At 41.1% G+C, this 22,671-nt stretch overlaps 1 protein-coding gene across 2 annotated transcripts; it reads left to right on the forward strand.

Annotated features, from left to right (window-relative positions):
• Window positions 1–173: 173 nt before the first annotated feature.
• HSD17B7 (hydroxysteroid 17-beta dehydrogenase 7) lies at window positions 174–21,687 on the forward strand. Of its 2 annotated transcripts, XM_046684194.1 has the most exons (9): window positions 174–277; window positions 2,190–2,393; window positions 5,371–5,463; window positions 6,783–6,897; window positions 10,354–10,548; window positions 14,089–14,193; window positions 15,167–15,223; window positions 18,867–18,965; window positions 21,483–21,687. In XM_046684194.1, exons 1-9 carry the CDS (start codon window positions 240–242, stop codon window positions 21,582–21,584), a joined length of 1,008 nt encoding a protein of 335 aa, XP_046540150.1. In that variant the 5' UTR covers window positions 174–239; the 3' UTR covers window positions 21,585–21,687. The 2 variants fall into 2 exon arrangements, with proteins under 2 accessions (XP_046540150.1, XP_046540151.1); XM_046684195.1 differs by lacking the exon at window positions 15,167–15,223.
• The last annotated feature ends 984 nt before the right edge of the window (window positions 21,688–22,671 follow it).

A 22,671-nucleotide genomic window follows, 5' to 3' on the forward strand; every position in this document is an offset into this window, starting at 1 on the left:
GTCACGCGGCTCCGCCCCTCGGCCTATCTCACCCCACCCCGGCTCCGGCGGGGTTGACCGGACGGCGGGCTGCGATTGGAGGGCCCGACGCGGAGTCGATGACGCAAGGGGAGGCGGGGCCCCGCTGGGCCGTGATTGGAGGGCGGGCTCGTGGGCGCGGCCGGAGGGAGGGTCCGGCTTTTAGGGATTCTGAAAGCTGTAGCGTGTGCCCGCTCTACAGCGCGGCTTGGAGGTGAGCGATGGCGCGGAAGGTGGTTTTGATCACTGGGGCGAGCAGGTGAGACCTCTCGTGATCGTGGCAGCGGCGGATCGGGGGTCCGAGGGAGCAGGAAGAATAAGGCCAAGACGACTTGCCACGGACAGACCCCCAAGACGCCTGCCCGTGACTTTGCCTCGGTGGGGACTCGGGCCAGACCCCGTCGCGCTGTTCCCTGGGTCCCCCACTGCGCGAGATACCGGGCGTGCCGGGTCCTTGAGGTACTCACTCGGTAACTGGTGTTTTGAATTAAACCTGACAATGGAAAGAAAAACTAGAGTCCCAGTAAGTGAGGAGAATAGTAGTGATGATCCTGTTGATATCCAGAAAAGGGCGCTTGCCACGCGGACCGCTCTCCCTCTCACCTTTGACCTTCTCCAGTTTTTACCGTCCATGCCTGGCAGTTTAATCGTGACCATGTGGCCATGTCTTGTACTCCAGGTGTTTTATCTGTGCAAGACTTTCACCCCCTTATAAATTTCAACATCCATGAGCATTAGAACAGTGGGAGAAAAAAATTTCATTCCGTCTACCACAGTGCGTATGCACCTACCATACACTCTTCAGAAACTCGGAGAAAGGTAACCTTTTCCTGTTAAGGCGTGGGTGGAGTGCAAATAACCATTACTGCCACTTCGTAATTATTCCCGGGCTGCTGGTTTCGACTCAGCCTCTTCTGTTGCCTGTTTTGCCTCTTATTTGCACTTCCCTGAAGAATGTGTGGAGGATGCAACTAATCAAACCATTTTTCTACTGGTTGCATTTGGAGTTTTTGAGGGATTAAGACAGAGGATATGTGAAATGTCATTTAAAATTAGTCCAGTTATCTAGCCACATCCATATTAACTAAGCCAGCTCGGTAGGTGTCTGTGACTGGTAGGTTTTTGGAGTGTCCTCTCCTGAGTGACTTTAACAACTGATCTGGTGCTCCTATGTTGAAGTTTCTTAAGTCAGAATTGATTTTGTATGTTTGTTTCTTTTACATATATTGTGATATGTGCAATTGTATATTTATAGTAAAGGCCTACTGTTCTCAGTGAGGATGAATTAACATAAATATACTTGATGTTCTGTTGGCAGGGCCAACATTACTGATGGTGGTAGGCACTTTTTGGTGTTCCGATTCTTTGCCTGGAATCAGCTTAAGTCTTGGAGGAGGACTGACTTACCTAGGGTTTCATTGCTATCAGCCAAACTGGTCTGACTCCTGTCTCCATCTACTGTGCAGTTTCCCAATGCTCTTTTTGGAGTAGTTTATCTGTCTTTGAATTGTGTGTTCATCCCTGCTTCTCTTTCCCGGTGCCCATCTTATATTTCTTCTTCCTACCTCCTGCTTAATCATGTTGAGTTCTTTCTCTTCCTATTGGTTATCTGATCATAGTAGTTGAGTGCAGCTGGTACCTCCTGCTGTGTTACTGATGCCTCTTCCTGAGAGATTCATCCATTCCTTATCAGGAATTTCTGGTGCCTCCGACAGTGACAATGATACCAACAGATAGTAGAGCCCTTGCCTTGAGGAACTTGGACAGCAAAGTAAAACATGGGCACAGGAGACAACTAATAAGATGCTCTTTTCAATACCTGCTGGTGATGTTTTGACTCCCTTTCCTGAGTGGCACAATAAGTACAAAATGAAACCCCTGGCAGGATAAACTCTGTATTAGAAGAAATACTGAAGGACGGCTCTCATCTGCAGTCCAGTTATTTGTGTCATTGAGCTTTGGCAGAGACACAAACCGGACAGCGACCTGAGCAAGTGACTATTAGACTGGGGGGTTCCCCCTTCTTTAAATAATTTTTGAGTCTTTTCTGTCCACCTGGGCCCCTGATTGGAGCTCAAGTGAGCAGAATCAGTTTCCTTAACCAGAGAGAAATGCCTCTATTTGGCACCATCTCAATTCCTGCGTATTCTCTGTCTGAATTGCCCCTTCAGTGGCGTTGGCCTAGCCCTCTGCAAGCGGTTACTGGAGGAGGACAATGGGCTTCACCTGTGTTTGGCGTGCAGGAACATGAGCAAAGCTGACGCTGTTCGCACTGCTCTGCTGGCCTCTTACCCCACCGCCGAGGTCACCACCGTGCAGGTGGATGTCAGCAACCTGCCATCGGTGTTCCAGGCCTCCAAGGAGCTCAAGCAAAGGTAAACCTCTTGTTGACGGGCTTTCTCTCATGTGGTTGCTCAACAGAAGAGAAAATAAAATAAGAAAGGCTAGGAAAACCTTAAAAGAAACAGGTGAGTGTAAGAAGCAGCTATGCTGAGGAAATCTGTATGGGGTGACCCGTTGTTTCAGTACCACCTTTGCATTCTCAATCATAATCATGATTACTTCATGAAGATTAATTTTTCTTTTTTTGTGTGAGGAAGATTGGCCCTGAGCTAACATCTGTGCCAGTCTTCCTCTCTTTTATGTGAGATGCCGTCACAGCGTGGCTTGACAAGCTGTGCTAGGTCTGTGCCCAGGATCTCAGCCTGCAAACCCCAGGCTGATGAAGCAGAGCATGTGAGCATAACCACTATGCTACTGGGCTGGCCCTAAGGTTAATTTTTAAGTACACCTTGACATGTGATTGATTGTAATACCTTCCATTAATATCACTCCTTTGGTATTTGAATGCATTTTTTGTATCTTTCCTTCACAAAACAGTTTCATTAAGTAGATCGGGCAGGTGCTGACATTTAATAAGTGGAGAAACGGAGACAGAAATAAGAGTAATATTTACATTGGTTGGCTTGGTCCTAGAACCCAGGTCTCTGCCCTGCTTCCTCAGGTATTTTTTTTTCCCTAGGCCAGTAAAGATTTGTTCACACCTACACAGTAATTGGCATGTCATAGGCATTTGATAAATATTTAGTATATGAAGGAATAGAGTCCTTGGATATATAACTCCCTAGAAAGTATACGAAAAATTACATATAGGTGCACAATGCATTTTTCTGGAGAGAGAGGGCATGCTTGTTTTTTTAATTCTAAGGGCAATTTATGATCAAAAAGTCAAGAACCCTGCACTAGTCCATGCTGAGCCCCAGGGATAGCTTAAATTTTTGTAATTGAGGCCCTTAAGAAACAAGAGTTGCTTTATTTCCTTGGACGGTAAAAGGAAGTGCAATAGAAAGAAAAAATGCCTTCTTGGTAAAGGCATTTACTGAAGAATAAAACTTGGCATTTTCTTTATGTTTATTGATAGCCATTTGCATTTCCCTGCTCCAGATGCACGAGTTACAAAGCAAAAGCCAGTTGTCTTCACCCCAGCTCTTCTCGGTGCAGCCTTAGCCCTTTATGAATGTGGTTTCTCTCTCCTCTATTGCTGAGCTCCTAGGATTTTCTGCCATATCATCTTTCTAAAAAGCTGAGGAGGTTTTCTTGGTTCCACATCCCCTACTCCTCCATAACTTAGAGTCTCCAAATCTGTAAAACTGCACAGTAAAGGTTCTTCCTGAGTTAAAAACCCTGGAGTCAGGACAGAAGTTATGAGTTTCAAATCATGTTTGCAGGCCTTCTTTCCCCAAACTTTCATAGCCAACTGATTGTCTTATGTATTTTGTATAGATTTAGTTCATTTCCTTATTTAGCAGAAATGAACCTTCATCCTAACTTAGTTACAGCTCATTCCAATACATCCGGATTTAGAAAATGATGGTTGTAGTGATATTCACAGATTTGGGAATATGTGACAGTGTCCAGATGGATCTCTTGCTTATGTCAAGGATCTCCTGCACTTAATGGCCCAAATGGTTATCTTTGATTATAGATCTGAAGTAAGTTAGAACCGAAGAGAGCTTGAGAAGGATCTCTTCCAGTTGGCTAAAGCAGCACCACTCCTGACCCCTGGTCTTTGCATCTGTAATCCTCTTTTCTATTAGATATACGCAGATGAAAACTAATAAGGGATAGTGGCTCTCTTTTATCCAGAATAAAGCAATGGTGTCATTTAATCTTTGAAAGTAGTAAGTATGCCACTTTACTGAAGCTGACCTTAATTCGGTGTTCTGGTGCAATTTATACTCTTTTCTAAGCATTTCCTTTTCATTCCCAGTAAAATTGGCTAATATACTTAGATGAAAGTTTGCAAATTAGACAGTGGAACCACCAGCAATAGATGGACGCTCCCTGTCTTTGTAGCAGTAAGCTGGATGACTTGATGGTATCAATATCAGCGTTTTAAAGTCAGTTTAACAATTAGAGTCATTTGGCTGTCAGTTACTTATAGGATGATCCAGAAATGTTTGTGTGTGATCAATATTAGTATTCAGTATGTATGTTAAGGTCCTAGCTTTAGTAGCTATGCCACACGTTGCCCTGGGCTGTACGGAGGACACAGAATCAGTGTGGTGCGTAGAATTCTAGGAGATGTTCTGAGTGTTCATGGTGTCTGTGAGAATCATGAGAGCAGGCTCTGCTTGTCTTGAACCTGGTTGAAAAGGAATGTACTTAGATTAAGGCTTATGTAGGTTTAAAAATGAGAAAGCTTTCTCAAGTCAGCATTTCAAAATTCTCTCTATGACAAGCGTCCTGGAGAGAGCCCACCAGGAGTGCCTCGCTCCCATTCGGCTTCCATAATCTCAGTGTATTCTTGTGAGCTTTCATCATTTTACAATAGAGAGCACCTGGCTATGAACAAAGAACGATTTCCACATGGATCTTCTGCTTTGGTAGATATCTTGGCATTCAGATTCCAGCACGGATGGATCAGATTAGGTGAATATGATTATTATATAACTTTTACTTATCAATAGGGAAGATGTGAATCTTAAAAGAAAAAAGCAAAAAACTTTCTAAGACCAGAAGGGGAGTGGTTTTAATAGACAGAGGGTTGCTGCAGTGCGTAATTGGGAGGACTAACCTGGAAAGAGCATTGATCAGAGAAATTTTAACTTCAAAGCCCGTTATGGCTCCCCAAATTCTGTCTGAAGCCCCCATCAGAAAAAGAACACACATATTTACTGTGGCTAAAGAAAAAGAGAAGAAAGTAGTGTAACGCTGATGTGTCATACATTCCTTTCAGCTTGCTGTGGCCACCTTTTTGGTTCAGAGAGTATTTTCTGTCCTTCCTAGACCTTCTTTATTCCAGTTGCTCTAGGGGTAACTAACAATCTTGTCTTGATGTTTTACTTGCAGGTTTCCGAGATTAGACTATGTATATCTAAATGCTGGGATCATGCCTAATCCACAGCTGAATATCAAAGCACTTTTCTCTGGCCTCTTTTCAAGGTAATTTTCATTTTCTCAATGAACTGGTTAGAAAGAAGGTGTTTATTTTTCTGCCTAGTTTTGCCCTCAGTGTGTTAAGTTGGGGGATGAGAAGGTATTGAGAAGAATGAAGACAGAAAGGAAGTGTGGCAACCACATTATGAAAGAAAAGCATTCATCTTTTGTGGGGAGTGCTTCAAGTCATGATTCTGATGGGGTTCTAGGTCTCCAGGACATTCCAAGTGGTTGGATGTTTCGGAAGGTCAATTTTTGGTCTGCCTGAGCGTGTCTATTAGGAAGAACATTTCAGAATCAGGCAGAGTTGTCAGTGAGACTCCAATACCCAGGAAAGCCACTCTGGAAGCATTTCCCAGATGTATGTCAGGTGCTCTGATCAGTAGGCTGGAGAAATGCACAGAACGAAGTACCTTCCTGGGAGAGTCTCAATACATGTTAGAATAGTGGCTTCCAAAAATGTGTGACGGCAACCTACAGTAAGAAATAGATCTTCTTTTATGGCCTGGTGTACTTGTTTGTAAACAGATGGTCTTACTCCGACTGCATGCTACTTGCGGCACTGCTGCTTTCGTTTTACTTCCCTTCCATTAAACCCACACGCAGTCCCACCCTGGTCTTGACCTACGAAACTGATCTCACGGCAAATCACTGTATTAATATGTTCAATGCTCCAAGAATTCCCAGTAAGAAAACCACCTGTTTAGCTTTGTTAAACATCCGTTTGTGCAGGGGAGGACTTTTTCTCCTTGGCATAGCTATTATTCTCCCAGAGAACTTTACTTGTAACCCGATTTGGAAAGAAGTGAAGAGAGTTTTAGTAGCAGGTTTTTGAGAGAGACTTGGGTTCCTGTTGGTAGTATGAGCTATAAGGATATAAGTACTTCCGTGAATTGGGGGAAAGGAAGCATTTTTGCATCTTTGTTTAATACAATAAGCCAGTCTGAGCAATAGGTATTTTTATTCCTGTTATTATAGAATCAAGGAAAATGTGGTTTGGGGACAGCGAAGGGCAGCGTGAGTGTCTCTTAAGTATCCTCAATTAAAGAAGCTTTTAAAAATCATACACTTGTTGGGGCTGGCCCCGTGGCCAAGTGGTTAAGTTTGCGCGCTCCGCTGCCGGCGGCCCAGTGTTTCATTGGTTCGAATCCTGGGCACGGACAGGGCGCTGCTCATCGAGCCACACTGAGGTGGCGTCCCATATGCCACAGCTGGAAGGACCCACAATGAAGAATATACAGCTATGTACCGGGGGGCTTTGGGGAGAAAAAGGAAAAAATAAAATCTTTAAAAAAAAAGAATCATACAATTGTCTTCTGTTTCAGAAAAGTGATTCATATGTTCTCCACAGCTGAAGGACTGCTGACCCAGGATGACAAGGTCACTGCCGACGGGCTCCAGGAGGTGTTTGAAACCAACGTCTTTGGCCACTTTATCTTGGTAAGAAGACTTTGGGCTTAATAAGCCGACGTTTAGTGCTGTGATCCTAAAGGCTTGCATGGATGCATCACAGTGTGCTTTTGTTAAGCTCATTAGTTTATAGCCAGCATTAAATATCTACTATTTAAGTAGGATGGTCACTCTACTCTTTGGAAACATTGCTTCCCTAAAGCAGCCTATCAATATATTATTTTTTCTTTTTTTAGGATTGACACCTAGGCTAACAACTGTTGCCAATCTTCTTTTTTTTTTTTTCTGCTTTATTTCCCAAACCCCTCCCCCCATACATAGTTGTATATCTTAGTTGCAGGTCCTTCTAATTGTGGGATGTGGGACACTGCCTCAACGTGGCCTGACGAGCGGTGCCATGTCCGCGCCCCGGATCTGAACCCTGGGCTGCCGCAGCAGAGTTCATGAACTTAACCACTCCTCCACGGAGCCGGCCCCCTATTTTTTCTTTTGACATCAGCTCTAGAGAGTAGAGAGAAAGTGAGAAAGAAAAACACAAGTGCTTTCAGAAACAATGTACAGAACTGAGAAAAAGTGCACCAGTCCTGTTCTAAATGGTCTTTGAAACTGAGCTTGGCATCAGAGAGGCTGGGGTAGTAGGCATGCCATTATTAAATAATAATTCATAGTCAGTCTTGCGTTATCTTGATTTCTTTCTTGAAGCGTCTGTGCTTGTGTGTTACAATTCCAGGCATGCATATAAAGTTAAGCAGAAGTCTTGCCTGTTCTCTGTTCTTGCCTCAAGTTTAATCTCATAGTTGAGCTTTAATATCTCAATTAAGTAATGCCTGACTCTATTGCCAGATGCTTATAATTCCTGGGTGCTGAAAAGACTGCTTATGATGCTGGGACAGATCCTGTATCTCTGACACTTTTATATTCATGATCACTTTTCTCATCTTAAGCCTAATTTCCTTCCACATTGGACCTCCTTGAGGACTGGCCTATATTTGCAATAAATTAAGATCTATACAAACATTGGAATATCATGGAACCATTGAAAGAAATGAGATAAATATTTTGCATTTATATGGGATGGCTTCCAGTATTTTATTATTAAGAAGAAATAGCAGGGTGCAGTATGCATAGTGTGATCTCATTTGTATAAACACAGAAAAAGATCTCTCTTTACATATTATTTATACATGTATATAATATTTCTAGAATAATACAAATGAAATTGGGAACACTGGTTGCCTTTGATGAACCAGGGTGGCAGACTATTGGAGATGAGTGGAGATTCATGTTTCATTCTATATCCTTTAGTACTATTTTTTTTAATGATATGTGGTATTAGTTTTTCAATGACAAAAGTTAATTTAAATATAGAGTCAGGAGGGGATTGAATTCTTATCTGGTCATTTCTTTTATAACTTTACAGGGATCCATTGTCTGACATTTCCTTTATCTTTTTAAATAATCCTTTCCCCTTTCTTTGCCCTCTTTTTGAATTATTAAATTAATTGGTAATGATAGAGGATAAGTTATTAATAGTGTGTTAATTTTTTGATAGATCTAGTGTTTAGAAAATTAAATTAAGAAAATCAAGTATTTGGGTAATCTGGGTAGGGGGAGTGGCAGAGGAGAGTTGTGACCATAGGCACAGTTATTACAGGGTCCTGGTGATATGACTTATTCTTGTGTGTCCTTGTAGAGGTAGGCATGTCAGCAGGGGTTTTGGAACTGATTTATCAAATAAAATAATAGAAAGGCTTATAATGCCTTCCATGCTCTTCAAATTAAATTTAAGAATCTTACCGCTTTTTATGAAACACATACTAGGATTCTAGGTTCCGGGATAAATGCTTTGTACAAAGGGATCCACGCCCAGTTTGATTATATATAAAATGACCAGACTTTTAGGGTTGTTATAAAGAGTGGAGATAATTTCTGTAAAGTTCCAGGCATAGTGTGGTATTACAGTTGAGGAACCAATGACCTGGTTTAATCTCATGTTTATGATTTCTTTTGATTGCATTTGACTTATTTGTTCATTGCAAATATGGAGCACATCGGAAGCTTTCCTCGATTTTTGTTTAATAAACTTTTTGTTTTAAATTTACAAAATTATTGCCAAGATAGTACAGAGAGTTCCTGTATACCCTACACCCAGTTTCCTCTATTATTAACATCTTACATGGGTATGGTATACAATTAGTGAACCAATATTGATACATTATTATTAATGAAGGTCCACACTTTATTCAGATTTCTTCAATTTTTGTCTGATGTCCTTTTTCAGGTCTAGTATCCCAGCTAGGATACCACATTACATTTAGTAGTCAAGTCTCCTCTTGGTTGTGACAATTTCTCAGACTTTCCTTGTTTTTGACGACCTTGACAGTTTTGAGGATTAATGCTCAGGTACTTTGGAGACAGTCCCTCAATGGGGATTTGTCTGATGTTTTTCTCAGGGTTAGACTTGAGTAATGTGCTTTTGGGAGGAAGACCGCAGAGGTGAAGTGCCTTTCTCATCACATCATGTCAAGTGTGTATACTATCAATGTGACTTCTCAATGTTGATGTTATCTTTGATCACTTGGCTTCAAGTGGTGTTTGTCAGGTTTTTCCATTGTAAAGTTACTCTTTTTCTTTCTCCCTTTGCATACTGTACTCTTTAGAAGGGAGTTACTATTAGAGCCCACACTTAAGGGAGGCTCAATCTCCTTAATGCGGATTAGCTACATAAATTGTTTGGAATTTTTCTGCAAGGGAGATTTTTGTATTCTCCTCCATTTAATTTTTTATTCAATCATTTATTTATTGATCAATTATATCTCAATAAAGCTGAAAAAATCTTTTATTATATCCTTGTGGACTATGGATATATATTTTCTACTTTGTCTTATAAATACTACTTCATCTTTTTGCTCAGATTATTTCAGTTTTGGCCATTGGGAGCTCTTTCAGTCAGATCTTGTATATCTTTAACAAACCCTCATCACGATGGTTTTCTGTTTTGATCACGTCCTTTCTGATGTTTCAAGATACTTCAGGATCATCTTGTGTGTTTCATGCTCCAGTCCTAGAATCAGCCGTTCTTTAAGGAGATCTGATTCCTTTGATTGGAAAATGGTGTTAGAAACCAAGATCTGGGTGCTCATTGCTGTTGAGATAGCGATTGCTTTGAATCGCTCTCAGCTAGCCGAGCAAGGAGATATATATGTGGACACTGATCCAAGTATGTATAAATATCTATAAATATTTTTATATGTAATCATTTGTGTCTTTATTAAGCTAAACATGAGCTCATACTGATGTCTCTAACTCTAATCCATTATCACATGGATCATTCCAGCCTCCTCCCTTGTTTATCTGTAATATCCCACTCTAACAGTGACAAACCTGTTCAATTCCAGTATTCGTTTATAGTAGTTTCAAAATTGTTATCCTGTATTCCCCCAGTATATTTTGATACATTTTTTGTTTCTTTTTTTCCTCATTCAGATTGAGGAACTGGAACCTCTCCTCTGTCACAGTGACAGTCCATCTCGGCTCATCTGGACGTCATCTCGCAATGCAAAGAAATCTAATTTCAGCCTTGAGGACTTCCAGCACAGCAAAGGCCAGGAGCCCTACAGCTCTTCCAAATATGCTATTGACCTTCTGAGTCTAGCTTTGAACAGGAACTTCAACCAGCGGGTGAGGCCTATCTTAGTGATACGGAAGTGGCAGGGCAGTGGTTTCTGAACTACAGTTCCTTTCCTAGTAACATGGTTGACTCTCTATTAACCATTGTAGTTTATAACATGCAGTATAGCTTCTTGATCAGGATTGCTGTGAGGACAAGACCAGGCATGAATAAGATTGATAGTTGGTGTATATGAAAGTTTTAGGGCAGAGATAATTAGCTGCTGACTTTTTAGGTGTCTGGGGGCTCATTCACCATTTTGTAGTTCTTCAAGAGCTATAACTTCTGTAACAGAATGACACTACTTCCAAAACTAATACCTACTGTTAAGCCCTTGCTGTGTTTTAGGTGCTGTACTCTGTATCTGGGTGTGTCATTTAATACCTTTCCCATTACAGTGAGGTGGGTCTGAATATTCCCATTTCCATGTGAGGACACTGAAGTTTGGGAAGTTAAGTCATTTACCCAGAAGACACACAACTAGTAAATGATAAAGCTCAGAGTTGAGCCCAAGGCTGTCTGACTTTATAGCTGGGACTTTTCCCACAAAACTATTCTGCCTCCCAGTGTTTATCAATATCAGATGCTATAGGATGGTCAGTACCTATAAAGCTCTCTGGATAGTGGTGATCTTTGGTGAGACTCCAGAGAGCTATCTCTGCGAGGACCCTGGGTTTAGAGGCTGTTTCTTTAGAGTGGGCAACCCCTCTCAGTCATGCCGGCTCCCTGTGGCCTCCATGGTCTGGAATTTACTGCTTCTCTGTATGTCTCTCTTGCCTGGGTCTAAAATCTTAACTGAAAATCTCCATTCTGTCCCATGGGCATTTTTCTTTGTTTTCTTGGACTGTTGGTTGAGTGTGGGACTGTGGAGAAATTTAATTCCACTAATATTTACAAGAAGACCTATCATGTTTAGGGCAGTAAGTCAGCCTTAGGTGTGAGGAGGAAGGAGAAATGACAAGATGACTCAAAAAGTATCTGCCCTTAAGGAGCTTCTTTGATCATACATTAGACGCAGCAGTCTAAGCCTTGTGTGATGGTCTGAACAACATGATTTATTCTGGAATGGAGACCTTTCTTTATCAGATGGAATTCTCACTTGTGTGTTCTGGCTCTTCGAATCATGCCTCTTCATGAAGAGGACGGTATATAAGAAGATGCTAAGAGCATACTCTCTAGAACTGGATTTGAATCCTGGCTTTGTCACTGGCTTTGTAACCTTGAACAAATTGTTTGATCTCCCTGTGCCTTGGTTTCCTCATCTGTAAAATAGGGATAATAATAGTGCCTAACTCACGGATTTGTTGGGAGAATTAAATGAGGGGATTGGAATGAAGCAGTCACAGCAGTGCTTTGTGTTCAGAATGTGTGTGTGTTTGTGCATGTGTCTGCACACGTGTGTACATGCGGTATGAATGAGTGGGGGCATATGTGCTTGTGTGCATGCATCCATGTGTGGGTGTGCATCCCCATGCACGTATATGGGTTTTGTGGGTGTGTGCGCCTGTATGAATGTGATTGTATATGTGGTGTGTATGCATATGCATGTCTGCTTGTGCATGTGGGCATGAGGTCTGTACATGTGTGTGCACATGCTTGTGTGTGTGTTGGCTGTTGTTGTTATTATTATTATTATTATTATATTTGACCTTAGTGTGTTGGTCCAGTGGTGAGCCTCCTTCTGAGGTTTCTTGAGATATTTAAAAACTTGTCACAACTGCTTGTCCCCTGGACACTCCCTTTTAGGGGCAAGGTTACAGTGGATTAGCTTCTTTTTTTCATGAAAAGTTCTGGATTTTACTTAAGTCTCAATTGTCAGGTAAGGTTTGGGATTTCCTCTTTTACAAAAAAGGGAGATTTAGCTAGTGCTACTGCCCCCGAACCTCTGTATGATTGGTTCTCAGCCCACGACTTTTCCTCCTGGGCTTTTATGAAGAGAGAGCAGCTGAGAAGGAACTACAGCATTCTGAGGACTTGTATTGCTGGAAATGTTGTCAGGTCCATACAGGCTGCCTGACAGAGTTTAACCATCCACTCATGACCCTTCCCACAAGTCATACAGAAATCCTCAGGGTGGTCACACTTCATTCCCTGTAATTGAGGGCGTGCAGGAACCGCAGTCTTGGATAAGACTGCCTCCTTGTTTGTTTCTTTTGTTGCTCAATGTCCGAAAGTCATTCTGTTGGAAACCCTGGATTTTAGTTCACAGGTGTCTTCATTGAAGGCTGAATAGTCTCCAAGTGTTCCTAGCTAGGTACCAGAATAAGAAACTTTCCTTAGCTATCTTTGGAGCAAAATGTTACTTTCTTGGGAAGAAGTTTTGGTCTATCAGGATGAGGAGTCCAGGCTCTTGACATTTGGTCAGAGGACCAACAGAGGCCTGTCGGTAAATCGAGGGGACTCCCAAGGACTGGATTATGTGTGTCAGGTGCCGCCACGCCTCTGCAGCCCTGAGTCAAGGAGGAAGAGTTTCTAGCTTCTGCTCAGGGTGCTGTCTGTCCGCTGAACTGCCTGTGTTACACTGACACTTCTTATTTTTCATTTAAAAGAAAAAAGAAGATTAAAAGTAATAAAAATATGAGTTAAAATAGTCAATATCAAAACAAGGTAAAATACAGTGAAAATTAAACTAAATCAACTTGTAAAACAAATCTTGGTGCTCTGAGGATTACTGAAGACTACGCAGGGCCATTTCTATTAACATACGCTCTGTGGTAATTGGGGCTCTCTTTATAAGACAGATCTTTCTGACATGATGAGTCCTAGGCTAAGACCTTGCTTTAGAGATCTTCAGTTGGAGGCTGTTTGTGGAACCACACACAGCCTTTCGTTCCTCTCTGTTGCCAGGAGCTGGAGGTATGGGTCTTATGTACCTGCAGGGCAATGGATACATACTTTATTTTATTTATTCATTTGTTTATTTTTTGGCTGAGGAAGATTTGCCCTGAGCTAGCATCTGTTGCCAGTCTTCCTCTATTTTGTATGTGGGTCACTGCCACAGCATGACCACTGATGAGTGGTGAGGGTCCGTGCCCAGGAACTAAACCCAGGCTGCTGAAGAGGCAGAGTGCGCCGAGCTTAACCACAAGGCAACTAGGCCAGCCCCAGCAGACACATACTTTAGCTGTCTGTATTTACTAGATCAGAAAGTTCCTAAAGGCAAAGACTGTACCATATATGTCTTTTTTATCTTGTGTTTATTATGGCTGATAAACTGGTCTTCAGTTAAGCCAATCACATGGAAAACTCAGGTAACCAGGGCCTACTTTTCTCCTCTAGCTTCAAGCTTGGTTATTCTTTGTACTATAAGTTTCTTCAGAATAAAGCCTTTGTCTTACTAATTTTTATACCCTGAAGGCTTCTCATAGTGAGTTCTCAGTACGTGATTCTTAAACTGAAATGGTCTACCCAGCTTCAAGGACAGCTCAGAGTGTAAATCCTTCATGCTCCCTTGCTTATTTGTGTATCTCCTTTATTGACTAGCATATGGGTGGACTGAGTCAACATACATTGCATTAAAATCTTATTGCTACCCCTCTCTGTGTTCCCAGGGTCTGTATTCCAGTGTGTTGTGCCCAGGTACAATGTTGACCAATTTGACGTATGGAATTCTACCTCCCTTTATATGGACGCTGCTGATGCCGTTCATATTGCTGGTAAGTGAAGAACACTTCTTGTCTTAGTTTAGTTACACTGTTCGATTTGAGACCAGAAAGATGTGTTTAAGAGTTGGGAAGTGATTTAAGAAATTGAACCTGAACATGGCAGAATTCCATTTCACTTAAGGTTTTTGAAGTTAGTTAATATGTAACCTCTGTTTCGTCCTACTTGATGTGCCCACCACTCCACCACCCGAGTGTCCACTTCTCTTTAAGGGAATGTTTCTTTGATCATGCACCATAGATCCCAAGAGTTCTCTGATTATATAATTTTGGGAAACCTGTGTTAAGTGATATTAAACTGGATTTCTCTGAGCTTTCAATGTGGTCATGTGCTTCAGAAATTCCCAAGAAGGAGATGATTGTGCACTGTCTGACCCTAGAACCAGGTTTTTGCCTGTTTATTTTGGTTTTGTGTTTTGAGCATCTTGCAGGACCAGTGTTCCTCCAGCACACGTTAGGAAATCTCCCTCCCTTTTAGAGTTCAGGAAAAAATGTCCTTTCATTATGGCAGGTGTTGAAAAAAGATGAGAGGGAAATATGCCTTCATGTTAAAAGTGGTTGACTTGGAGTGATGGAGATTAAGTGATGCTTCTTTTTTTTTTTTTTTCTGCTTTATTTCCCAACCCCCCGGTACATAGCTGTATATCTTAGTTGCAGGTCCTTTTAGTTGTGGGATGTAGGACGCTGCCTCAACGTGGCCTGACGAGCAGTGCCATGTCCGTGCCCAGGATCCGAACCCTGGGCCGCCGCAGCGGAGCGCGCGAACTTAACCACTCGGCCACGGAGCCGGCCCCTAAGCGATGCTTCTTTTTGAGACTTCTTTATTTTTTGATACTTAAAAAAAATGTTCTATGATAAGAAATTCAGGTTATTTTTTTAAAAATGTAAATGAATAATGCTTTTGTGACTCTATTCTTGATGTGATGCTTGAACCCCCAGAAAATGACTATTGTTTTCTTCTCCTCAGCTTCGCTTTTTTGCAAGTGCTTTCACTTTAACACCGTACAATGGAACAGAAGCCATGGTATGTTACTAGAGTTTCAATGGCTTGTACAATCACTTACAGGTGTAAATTGTAAGTTCACTGGTAGTAGGAACAATCTCAACAAAAAAGATAAGAAAACAAGCTCTGTGAATAATCAGGGTCCTATTTAAGACTAAGGTGGACCATAAGGCTGAGAGCAGAGCATTCGGAGTGAAGTTTGAGAGTTTATATCGACCATGGCACTGGATACCATAGTGGAAGGGATAGCAGTTTTCTAGAAGCAAGATCCACTAGCAGCTAGAGGAGTGTAGAGCAGTGGAATACTACTGGCAAAACAAGATGGTGGCTGGGCAATCACTGTGAGATTTCCCATGGAGAAAGTGCATCTTGTGGGTCAAGAGTAGAGGCAATTAAGTCCAGCTGCATTTCCTTATATGGAAATTCCCTTTCCTCTGTCAATATTAGAGGATCAAGTTGTTATTTTATTAGAAAACCACTGCATTTCCTTGAATCACATGGCAAGTGGATTGTGTGTTTCCTCATCACCGGCAGATATTACTAATGGATCATAGTACTCTTTGCTATTATACACAAATGATGTCTTTGACTATTTCCAACCCAAGACCCCAAAGGCATCCTCTACTAATGGGTTAGAATTGTTATTCAAGATGGAACTCATTCGTCCTCTGTTCTTTACACCATCTGGTCGAGATCCCATTGTATTAGAGTCAGTTCTTTGTGTGTTTGTCTTCCTCACTCCATTTAGCTCCTTCAGGATTTTTGCTGTCCATCTTGGAAACTTGAGAGCCTAGTACTGTAGTGTTTATATTTAGTAGATTCTTAAATTTTGGCTGAACTGAAATTAACTAAGGAAAATATTGAGGAAATTACCTTGACACTCCTGTTTTGGTAAACATTGCAGAAATAAATGCATTTATTGTAGGGACACAAGTTGATTGTAGAAGCAAGTGCTTTTAAACTAATTTTAATTAGTTCTTGATATATTTGCCAAACCATTAGAAATAATGAATACTCCTTTCAGAATTACTCATTCTGCACATCTATAACACTGAAAATCAAGCATAGAGGTCACGTATATATTGAGTGTCAGTGGTATGGGGAGTAGTTAGAAGAAAAATCTCCAGTTATTAAGGATCTCAGAGTCATGTTTAGAAAAAAGAATGAATACAGAAAATGGGCAAGAAATAAAGCATCCTGTCATCAGATGGTGAGTCCTCTAGGAACAACTAGAAAGGGGGACCAGGGGGGGCTGGCCCCGTTGGATGGAGCAGACGTTGCTGACTAGGTAGGGCTTGATCGGAGCCCCAAAGGGTGGGTGGGATTTGGATAGGACAGACAGCATGACCCCATGTCTCTGTTTAAAAACTTTGTTGTGCCCCTGATGTAATTTCCTAAAATGTGGGTGGGTAGGAGAATATCCCTCTCATTGCCACCTAGTGATGGTTGTAGATGCTGGTGCCTATGGATGAGGATTTGAGCATACCACTTGTGTACAAGTCTCTTCAATCTTTGGATCAGTTTTATCTCCTTAAATTGGCTGAGCCTGAGCGGCCTAAAGCACAGTGGTTAAGAGTGTGGGCTCTAGAATTCTGCTAGAATCCCAGTTCTCCAGTTCCTGCCTGTGAACCCTGGGGCACATTTTTTCACTCATCTAAGCCTTTTATTATCTGTAAAATAGGAATTTTAGAAGTAAATGAGAGAAGGCTTCTTGTAAAGGAGTCAGGATATTTCAGTATTTAAGATTTTAAAGAAGACTATCTTAATGAAAACAGTAAAGTTCTGGCCTGCGAATTGACAGAAGAGTGGAATAGAGTAGAAAGTTTAGACTAGACCCATAGCATTCGGGGATTTAGTGTATGATAATGATAGCATTCCAAATCAGTGGGGAAAAGACGGGTTATTCCACAAATGTTGCCAAACAGTCGAATAACTTCTTTTCTTTTACCTTACACTCAAATAAAATTCTAGGTAAATTAAAAGATTTATAGGGGCCGACGCCGTGGCCGAGTGGTTAAGTTCATGTGCTCCACTTCGGTGGCCCAGGGTTTCGCTGGTTCCGATCCTGGGCAGGGACCTAGCACTGCTCATCAAGCCATTCTGAGACAGCATCCCACATAGCTCAAAGTACAACCAGAGGCACTCACAACTAGAATATACAACTATGTACTGGGGGGCTTCGGGGAGAAGAAGAAGGAAAAAAAAATAAAAAGAAGATTGGCAACAGATGTTAGCTCAGGTGCCAATCTTTAAAACACAGAAAAAAGAGATTTACACATTAAAGTTAAAATATATAATTACTAGAAGGAAATATTGGGAAATTTTTAAATCGTTTGAGTGTGGAGGCTTAGCTATTCCAAGTTACCATAAAAGAATAGACTGAAAATTGTGATTAAATAAAAGTAAAGATGCTTGCATGACTAAAATCCTCACTATAAATGTACTACAAAGACTAACCACAAAGTGGAAGAAAAGTACCTGCCATTCATATCGTAAATAAAGAGTTCGTTTTCTTAATAGTTTAGGAGCTTCAACAAATCAAGGAAAACAATAACCTATTGGAACAAGGGGCAAAGGACATGAACACTTTTTAAACTGTTTTAGTCGTATGAAAAGCTGCCCAAACGTATTTCTACTAAGAGAAATGCAAGTTAAAACAACAATGAAAAATTGTTTTTCAACTTGATTAGCAAAGATTAGAAAGTTTGATAGTACGTTGATTGGCAAGGATATAGGGAAATGAGAACTCTTATAAATCCTGGGGGAGAGTAGATCTATATAGCCTCTATCAAGGACTCTTTGGCAAGATCATTCAAAATAATAAATACATATACCCTTAACCCAGAAATTCCATCTTTGGCAGTTATCGTATAGATGTACTCAAATTTATATGAAATGGTGTATTCATCATCTGTCACGGTGTGGTTTGTAATAGCAAAGATGGTAAACAACCTATATGTCCATCAATTGGAAACTGATTGTATAAATTATGGTACATCCATGAAATGGAATACGGTGCTGCTTAGGATGAAACAGCCCTACATATGCTGATTAGAAAATATCTCCAGAGCCTATTGTTCAAGTGAAAAATGCAAAGTGTCGAATAGTACATATGCTTCCATTTGAGTATGAGAAAAGGATATGTATGTTTTTAAGCAAATGCTTTTCTTTGGAAGAATACCTAAGGTATTAGTAAGAGTGCTTGCTTCCAGAGAGAACTAGGTGGCTGGACAATTGGGAAGAGAGGAGGACTAACTTTTTATCACGTATATCTTTTGAATGTTGTACATATGCATGCTTATCTAGTAATAGAATGAAATATTATATAAATGACTTGCACTTTACTGGGCAGGTTAGTATCAACTCAGAATAAGCTCGTCTATATGCCGTAAACTTTAATTTTGGGATTAAGGGAAGAGACAGCTAATATATGAGGGTTATTTTGCTTTACATAAATTCTCAAAGGGTACTAATAAGCAGGCTGCCTTACTTTCTTCCTTCAAATTACAGTAGTGGTTTGTGAAGACATCAAAATTAGCTGATGATATTCAAGAGGATTTTTAGAATTTGTTTGTAGGTCTGTTAAGCACTAATTGTAAATCCCTACCAGCCTCACTCACCTTGGGCAGAACAAAAAAATCATTGTCACCCTCTTCCTTTCCAGGTATGGCTTTTCCATCAAAAGCCAGAGTCTCTTGATCCTTTGGCCAAATACCTGAGTAGTACCACTGGCTTTGGAAGGAATTATGTAATGACCCAAAAGGTAAATCTGTTTACATTGTTACATCGAAAAGGTTTACTGCTAGGATGATGAACTAGTCCCCTGGTGCCTGACCAGCCCCACCAGCTTCCTGGTGTCTCTTTCCTGGGTCTTCCCTCTCTGTGTGCTGGGAACACACTGGCCTGTTTTCATCTTTGTCTGCGTTCTTCTGCCTCTGAGCCTTTGCATGTCTTCTCTCCACCTGAACTGCTCTTACCTTTCTTCTTTCAACTGATTGATTTCTACTATTTATTCTTAAGACCTCAGCTTGTATCTCAGCATTCTCTGGCCCGTTAGACTGGGTCAGATGCCTCCGTTGTTGGCTTCCTTAGCATCTTATACCTGTTGTGTGCAGTATTCAGTCAACATCTGGCTCCCTTGTCCAAATATAAGCTCTGTGCGGAGGAGGATTGTACCCCTCTTTCCTAGCATGTTGCCTTGCACGTGGTAGGTACCAAATAAATCTATTGCAAATTGGATGAAATATAAAGTGTCTTTCTGAGTGAAGCTAACTTCCCTTTGAGTATTCAGTTCCACTTGTGACCGTTATTAGCTTTAAGAGATTGGTGTTTTAAAGAGGCAGGAGATGGGGTATGGGAAAAAAATCAGTGCTGTGTGTTTTAGACTGTATAATCTTATAAGAAGATATCAATCATAGAGTTACATATTAGAAAATGAGGAATTTATTTTGAACCTATATGAGTTAATTTTGTTGTATTTTTGTCATGAGTAAGGTTTATTTCAGCCTCCCATTTTTCACTACCTAGCTTATTGTGAAGAGTCATTGGCATAAAATAAAACTAGATTGAGGCAAGTAAGTTATCTCAGGGAAGTGAAATAATGGGCAGTGTTCTTGTCTATATGTCAGTAGCTTGAGGTCTGAGGGCACCCATGCTCCCTGCTTCCTGTGGTGTCTGTTTACTAGAAGCAAACCTGTGTACCCTCCAGTGTTTTTCAAAATATGTTCTGTGGGATACTAGTTCCTTGAGGAGATTTGCAAAAAGCAGTCTGTCAGTCAAGTAAATTTGAGAAGTGCTTCATATTAGGTATACCCCTCTTTCAGAGACGCGTATAATGCACGTTAGCCCAGTAAGCGCTTTTTTGAGAAGTTGGTACAGTTAAGAAGTACGTGTGAAATGTTTCATCCTGGTGGTTCCAAACTGTTCTTGACTATGTGACATTTTCTTTTAACTTCAGGTTTTACATAACAATAACATCCCAAAGAACACACTTTGGGAGCTCTATTGTAATTAATAAGCTTGCTTTTAGGCCCTCAGAGTTTGTTTGAACTTACTGTTAATCTCCAGGGAATGATTCGTTTACCAAGGGGAGAAAATGTTTAATTCTGTAGCCAAAGCATTTTATTCGCATTTTATGGAAATGCATTGAAGAAAGTGTTTTGACCTTGGATTAATTTGGGGAAGTCAGCTTCTCCTCTGTTAAAAGGTTGGGTTGAACTAAATAGATCTCTCATGCTGGGGAGATCCAGTTCCAATATAGAAAAGAGAGAGCCCCTCCAGTTCCAATATAGAAAGACTCTAATGTGATTGAATGACTGTAAATGTAATTTCCAAAATGTTTATGAAGTTTTCTTTAATTTTTAGCCTTTTAGCTTTGTGAAGAGCGAGCCTTTTTCTGAAGTTTTGGCTCTGTGATGACTTGAAAAGAGATATCACTTTATTCTATAGGGGCTGAAAATTTGCTTTTATATACAGTGTATCAGTTAAAGTCAGATTTTCTACACAAAATAGAAGATTGTTAAATAACAGTGGGTTAAACAAGATAGGAGCTTAGATTTCTCACGTGTAAAAACAGTTTGGAGAGAGGCAGGCGTGGGCTGGCTTGGCAGCTCCTCAAATTGTCAGCTACCCTGGTTTCTTCCGTCACCCTCTGCCATCCCTAGGGGTGGCCCTCATCCTTACAGCTCAAGAGCGGAGTATGGAATAAGGGAGAAAGAAGGGAATGCCCCATTCCTTTTAAAGAGACTCCTGGGTGGTACCCACAACACTTCACTTAGATCTCATTGGCCAGAACATAGTTACATGGTGCCCACGAGCTTCAGTGGAGGCTGGACATGTAGTCTTTCATCTGGAAGGCAGTGAGCCCAGCTAAAGTCAGGGCTCTTTTACTAAAGAAGGAGCTGGGTAGCAGTTGGAATAAAAAAAAAAAGAATCCTTGATTTTCCTCTTTTGTCCTGTCTTATATCACAGTTGGTTGGTGTCTTCTATTACTGGGTACATAGGAGTTAGGGGAGACAGCAAAACACAGATCTTTCTGTCTTGCTATTTAAGGGAAGCATCAGTAGGTTTGGTGACTGTGGGAGTCTAGACTGAGAATTATAGGTCCTCAGGATCTCAGAGTTTCCTAATACTCCCCATGTGGCTGCCACTGCTGCCCTTTCCAACTGGCCATTTTCTTTTTTTTCAGTTTTCTTACATGTGTTGAATGCCTTCCTTTTATACAAACACTATTCATTTGATTTTTCCTTTCTGGTCATCCCTATCTTTGCTTCTTTTCCAGATGGACCTAGATGAAGACACTGCTGAAAAATTTTACCAAAAGTTACTGGAACTGGAAAAGCACATTAGGGTCACCATTCACAAAACAGATGACCAGAGCTAAGGATGACACACTCTAAAACGTTGTGGACCTTCTGTGCATTTCGGAGCACATGGGTTTCTATTGAGCTGGATGATGTGCATTTGTGGTAAACTATGAACTATAATTGTCTTTTTTCCTTCCTTTCAGAATTATCTCTAAGACTGTGTATGTGTGCATGTGTGTGTGCCCATGAGAAAAAGATTGGTAAAATAAAATAGGAGTTAGATATTCTCCAGATGCTGTCATATCAAACTTGTGCTAGAGACACCCAGCAGAGTATCAGGTATTTGTTCTGCCCACTGGAGCCCAAGGTACACTTCGTGGGATGCAGTGAGGACCAGGCGCACACTGGTCCTCCCTTTGGCCTGCCCCAGCAGGAGGAAGGACTGGCCACTCTCTGAAAGGCAATCTTAGCTTTGCTCCTTTTCTTATGAGCAATTTTTCTAGGTCTTGTGCCTTATTTCTTCCTCCACATGCTGCTTCTAACACTCCTGAGATTATTGGAATTCTAACAATCCTAATGCAGATGCCCATGTAGTTAATCACAGAAACGAAAGTATATATGTATTTGGGCCACTTGATTTACTTCTTTTCTTATTTAAAAGTGTCTTTTATTGATATTGAGGTAGTCCATGTTAATATTGGGCCTGACATATGAGACCGTTTGCAAATTTGCTCTTTACTGACCGACCTGTTTTCATGATCGTAGACATATATATATATGTATATATATATTTTTGTTCGTTTGTTTGTTTTGGTGAGGAAGATTGGCCCTGAGCTATGAGCTAACGTCTGTGCCAATCTTCCTCTATTTTGTATGTGGGATGCCACCACAGCATGGCTTGATGAGCAGTGTGTAGGTCCACACCTGGGATCCGAACCCATGAACTCCAGGCCACTGAAGCAGAGTGTGCGAACTTAACCGCTCTGTCACTGGGCCAGCCCCTCATGATCATATTTTAATGGACGTAATCTTAGAGCAGAAATGATTTACTCACATCGTTTCAATAAAATTTTCCAATCGATATAGAGGTGGGCGGAGCAAAATGGTGGGGTGAGCTGACCCAGGACTCTCTCCCCTCCAAAGTACAACAAAGGATTGGAAAAA

The sequence above is a fragment of the Equus quagga genome, chromosome 13 (genome assembly GCF_021613505.1).
Source record: "Equus quagga isolate Etosha38 chromosome 13, UCLA_HA_Equagga_1.0, whole genome shotgun sequence".
Taxonomy (NCBI): domain Eukaryota; kingdom Metazoa; phylum Chordata; class Mammalia; order Perissodactyla; family Equidae; genus Equus; species Equus quagga.

Coding starts and splice junctions, on each gene's coding strand:
- HSD17B7 (XM_046684194.1), top strand. CDS start 240: ATGGCGCGGAAGGTGGTTTTGATCACTGGGGCGAGCAG. Junction 278..2,189: donor TTGATCACTGGGGCGAGCAG/GTGAGACCTCTC, acceptor TTGCCCCTTCAG/TGGCGTTGGCCTAGCCCTCT. Junction 14,194..15,166: donor TGATGCCGTTCATATTGCTG/GTAAGTGAAGAA, acceptor TCTTCTCCTCAG/CTTCGCTTTTTTGCAAGTGC.